We start from the raw sequence: 5513 nt of genomic DNA on the forward strand, positions 1-5513 counted from the left end.
AGCCCTAATGAACTGAAGAGACAACAAAACGTAACAACAAAAAAGACCTGAATCAAGATTTCAAAAATAAAATCGAGGATTTCATATAAATATATTAGACGACATAAAATATAGAAAAGCAATAGCAGATTTTATTTGAGTAATTGCATTTTGTAGAATGTGCATGTTTCTTTACGCAATTCGATACAAGAAGCTACCTCAGAGGAAAAAAAGGATATTACAATACTTCTACACCTCCTTCAATATCCCCCACATTACAGCAAGTAGCAAAACTCACTTGGCACACAAGTGTGGCAATTTGCGTATCTATCTTTAAAACATCCTAAGAAAAAAGAATTACTGTATGTTCTTACTTTATAAATTATAGAATTCATACAATGTAAGTGTTCACTTTCTGCTGGAGATCATTTATTTTACTATAGAACTAATCACACAGAGAGAAGCCATAAATATTAGCACAACTTGAATTACACTGTGGGAATTATTTGGGAAGTATTTCACATTGAATTTCAGAAACATGAAACTGAAAAATATTCAAAGAGAGAGAGAGAAAGACGTATCAAAGCTTCTAAAGATCTTCAACATACCTACCTGTAATTTCTGTGGTGTCAAGCACCAAGAATGAATTTGTTGCTGTACAGGAGGATGTGACACTGTATGGCCACTGCTCCAAACATCTGAAGTATTCTGAGAGAAAACATTACATTAAAGTGCGTGACTATCAAAGGGTCAACATAATTTCTTTTACTATCTAGATTTTACCTTATTTATGAAAGAACTAGTCATTGTTTCAAGAATTACAATATAAACAAAGAACATACTAAAACATGCCAAGTCTCATTCTACCATTCCCATACAGCATCAGAGTAGTCAAAGTTAAATGATATCTAATATCATAATGAGAAACAATCAAATCAAATTACGCAATTAACTTAAACATACACTACTTTTAAAACTGAATACTTTATCTACTGTAACACTATTACATGATGATGAAACACTTGAATTCTAAATATAAGCAAAGGCAATAGACAGGATGACATGATCGTCTCCCTCTCTATCTATCATCAGACTACGATTGTACTTTTTCACTTATACAACTATGATTGCAGTATAGTGCCACCGATCTGCATTGCCCTTATGCGCTTCCTGTCAGAACTGTAACCTGATTAAACACATCACTGAAAAATCTTTTTTAAAATTCCTAAAAACATTCCCCACCTTGATGCCAAAGGATTAAAATTTACAGCACAAATTCTGTGCATGCTGCATCACTTTAATGCATATTTCCACATAATTTTGGTAGGGGGCTCTTTAGTTCATCAGAATATATACCTTTGTTGGACTAGATGTTCTTTTCCTCTTGGCAGGACTGGTCAGGTCATCTACTTGGCTAGAAGGAATCATGTGTAGTGGCAAGGATTGCTGTGAAATTGGTGTTTGAGTGAGGCCTAGTACAGGTTCAGTATTTGGATGATGAGGTTTACAAGCCTAAGAATCACAGAAGGAAGACAAAAATATGGTTCTATATATTCTTACTTCTTTCCTTTAAATTATATATTTTAACAGCCCACATATATTAAAAGGGCCGAGTAGATATTCTGAAGATGATCTCAATAACTGAAAAATCAGTTTCCATATGGTCATCAATGGAGGAATGTGTACCTTTCACGGGATTATTAAACCACTGCAGCATTTCTATTTAAGATGAAATCTTTTAAAATCATGAAAATCCACAAAGGTTCTAAATTGGTACCCCCATATTTCTCCCATATTATAGGGAGCTTCTTGATCTAGTATCCCTTTGCAAATAAATCAAAGGCTTTTTATTAATAAAAGCCAGTCCTGTGCTCAATAAAATAAGCTTGACCACTACCGATTGTAAAGAACCCTTAAAGCTGGGCACCTGCAGAACATAACCCAACTTCTCACCTGCTGTGCTGTGTTCATGGCACCCTGCCTGGAGGTAAGCTCTGCGGGGATTGGTAGGCTCCATGCCTCCTCAATACTAGGAAGTAATTTAGTTTTATTCTGTAGACTACCTTGTGGAAGGTTACACAACTGAGCCTAGGAAAAATTATGTAAAAAGCAAATTTAACACAAGCCTACTTTAGTAAGAGCAAGTCCATGAAATCTTCCTAAATGCTGTAGCTAATTATGTCTTAAAGAGAGGACAGATTTAAAATTTGGGGTTTTAGAAAGGTGCTAAGTATAAAGAGGGTAACCAGAATATAAACCTTTGTGAGAATCAGAACAAAGATGAGCTCTGGATTCAGAGGTCTCATAATTCCTTTCTTCTGAAATTGCAAACAAGAGTGAAAGATAGCGTGTGTGTATTCTCTCTCTATGTTATGAAAACTTAAAAATGTAGACAATACAAAGAAAAAAGCAAAGTGATGTAAAACAGTATGCTTTGATTAAATGTGCAAAATAGGGTTTATAAGGAATTAAGTTTCACTTAAAAATGAAGAAATAAAATATTACAGGCTATGATACGCTTACAGTACACATGAAAACAGGTTATACACACCACAAACAATTGCAAGTTAAGCTTGTGTGTTACTTCTCCCCTCCCCTCTGCTGTGTATTTGGAAGACTATTTCCCGCTTCTTAAAACTTTAGTTTTACCTGTAAATACTTTATCCGTGCTGCAAGTGCAGAGGTATTACTACAATTTTTGCTCCTAGTTGCATTTAAGTAGCATTTAATGGCATCCTGAGGCTGGTTGCAGGACTCATAGAGTGTGCCTAGGTCCATCCAGGCTGCAGCATGGCCATGGTCCAATTGTACAGCACAGATATAGGCCTGTAAAGCATCCATAGGCTGATTTTGCTGTTGATACAGCACACTGAATAGAAAGATTAGTGAAGTTGAGAATTAATATCAAAGTCAAAATACAAACAAGTCAAATACACACATCCCCCTCAAAACCCTTATTTGCACGTCTATAAAGCACAGTAATAAGCATAAACAACACAAAATCTTAACATGCAAAGCTCATATACGTAGCATATTCAGTATTTTAAAAAATTGAGAAAGCAAATATAAATTTATTATTTAAACTTCAAATCAGACAAGTCTGACAACATGAAGGTATAAATAAAAAAGCTTTACTGTCCCCTTGAGAGCACAAAAGAGTTAAAAAGCTGATGTTCTTTATTTATATATATTAGCATTGAATTATATCATTGTATTACCCTGTATCATTCTTACCCTATAGAACACCATGTATCTGCACTTGCTTCTGATTTATCAATAGATTGCCTATAAGATATAAAGGCATCCTGAACTTTCCCAATACTTGAATAGCACCTGGGAGAAGAAAAAAAGAACTTTGGTAATATTTATAGAAGGTAATCATTGAGGGTGGCTTACCAAGACTGATCTGATAAACGTTAAGTCATGCAAATACATACTCATCTAGATGAATCCAAAACATTTGCTGTTTCTGAATGCCAGGCATAAGCAGACTCAAACATCTTAATCAACATGTATTACAGATTATTTATTTGAAAAGTACACCAAAACTACTTACACCCTAGCTTACTGCATTTGTAAGGAAAACAGAAGTCATACCACATTTTAAAGACTTATATTTCTTTCATTTGTTTTAACGTATCAGTCAATAAGAACAGTATTTATCTACAGACAGCATTATAAAGAAAGAATTAAGTTACCCATTTTATCAAACAAATGGTTATGAAATGTCATGTTCTACAAGAAGCGTTTCAGAACTATTAAGATATATTAACCAACTCCATCAGGATGGTTCCTGATTGTCTGGGAAGCTTTTTATGTGCATTTCTCACATCTCAATAAGATTTCAAGTAATGAACAACAAATCAGTTAGTTTTACTGCATATAGAGAGCACAAAATTTTGTAAAAAATCTTGCTGTTCTGGATTTTTTCATGATTTCTTACTTGAATATTTTTCACATACAAATTCAAAGGTATTCTGGCTTTATAAGAATTATCAGAACTCTAAAGAGAACTACAATTGTACTACAGGGAGTAATACCTACCTTTTTAAAGTGAAAAGCTTCAAGTAAATACAGTATTAAAATATAGATATATTTACTAGTTTAATCTACAATAGCTCTGCTTCTTATATTGTTTGTAATAAGTTTCCCTGTTGGAAAAAGAACTGACAACTTTCAAAACACATAAATAACAACTGAAAATTTATTCTAGTAAAAAATAAAAACCAAGCAGAACAGTACAGGCAAAGGTCTGTCAAAATGCTACACCCTTTCGTGTATTCTTGAGGCACACTAGGAAAGGAATACAATAAAATCTAGCACTACTTTGCCTAAAAACATCCATTAAGTCCGAATGCAAGGTTTCAGAAGATCATTTTAATCACGATCTAACCCAAGTTCCAATAGACACGTTTCAATCTGTCTGCTTATCAGATACATGAAGACTCTGATTAGGATAGCACTAACGTTAAGCACCCAACAAAACTTAAAACAGGGTGATGGATTTTCTTCAGCGGGGGAGGAAGGGGGTGCTGGTGTATTTTTGAAATGTAGCTTTAAACCAACTTGCTATCCAGTTTGGACCACCAGCAGAGGAAGGAATAACACAAGGGAATACATGAGGAGGGCGAAAGAGGAAGAGCGAATGCACAACCCTGTAACCCTGTTCCTTCCCTCTTCTGCCAGCGTATGGACTGAAGGAATGGGGCACAGAAACGTTTGTGCTCTAGTCCTCCCTGTAGAGTGTAAGAGATGCTTCCACTAGATTTTTTCCCCCCCAATTCCTGCGCTTCTCCCCCTTGTTTGTATGGTCCTAGGTTTTGCTCTAACCACATGAAAGCCACGGTACAGTAGGAGCGGGAGCACCACACCTGCTCTAGTTCTCTGCCCTTCACACTCAGTTCCCGTGTTCCCCCCTTAGCCTGCAGACAGCTGGTCGAAGAGCCCTGTCTTACAGGAACAGCTGGAGGAATATAATTAGGATGACAAAAACAAAAGTAGGTTCCAGTTGTATGTGACCAGAACCTCCAAGAAAGTCAGCTGGAAGATATGAGGTTAGGATATTAATTTTATTTTTGCATAATTCATTTCTAATGTATTCCTCAACGGAACTGACCTGTTCACATATGGACTTGAATTGCCCTCAAAGCTTTCTCCAAACCTGATTATTTCAAGAGTTACTGCTGGTTTGTGTAAAGTACTCTATTATTTTCTTAAAAAGGAGACCAAGAAAAGTCATCAAATTTGTATGATTTGCATCTTGGAATAAGTTGATTTTCAAGAAAAAAATACTGCCCGATAGTACAGAATTAATACAACATTTAAATAGATATTAGAATGGATCAGTCTGAGCTACCTTGGCCTAATATTTCGTTGCAATATATGCTTTTCAGAAATGGATGTATACCTTGGAAAATATTTGTATTTAGTGCAAAAATTGATTGAGGTTAGAAGGGAGATTCTGAGAAAATAAAGAGATAAAGAATTGTGAAAAAAGTATGAAGAAAAGTAACAACATTTACAGAGCATTTACC

At 35.2% G+C, this 5513-nt stretch overlaps 1 protein-coding gene across 3 annotated transcripts in view; it reads right to left on the minus strand.

The window, feature by feature from the left end:
- KDM6A (lysine (K)-specific demethylase 6A) overlaps nucleotides 1-5513 on the minus strand; it is a 122475-nt gene that overhangs the window by 46750 nt on the left and 70212 nt on the right. For 2 of the 3 annotated variants that reach the window (XM_009318883.1, XM_009318885.1), the window contains 5 exons: nucleotides 3214-3312; nucleotides 2629-2848; nucleotides 1933-2067; nucleotides 1336-1491; nucleotides 592-687 (listed from right to left, as the gene is read on the minus strand). In XM_009318883.1, the coding sequence (XP_009317158.1) occupies nucleotides 592-687; nucleotides 1336-1491; nucleotides 1933-2067; nucleotides 2629-2848; nucleotides 3214-3312 (706 nt within the window). The remainder of the gene's footprint in view (nucleotides 1-591; nucleotides 688-1335; nucleotides 1492-1932; nucleotides 2068-2628; nucleotides 2849-3213; nucleotides 3313-5513) is intronic. The other variant, XM_009318884.1, reaches the window with a different exon arrangement.

The sequence above is a fragment of the Pygoscelis adeliae genome, unplaced genomic scaffold (genome assembly GCF_000699105.1).
Source record: "Pygoscelis adeliae isolate BGI_AS28 unplaced genomic scaffold, ASM69910v1 Scaffold92, whole genome shotgun sequence".
Classification (NCBI taxonomy): Eukaryota; Metazoa; Chordata; class Aves; order Sphenisciformes; family Spheniscidae; genus Pygoscelis; species Pygoscelis adeliae.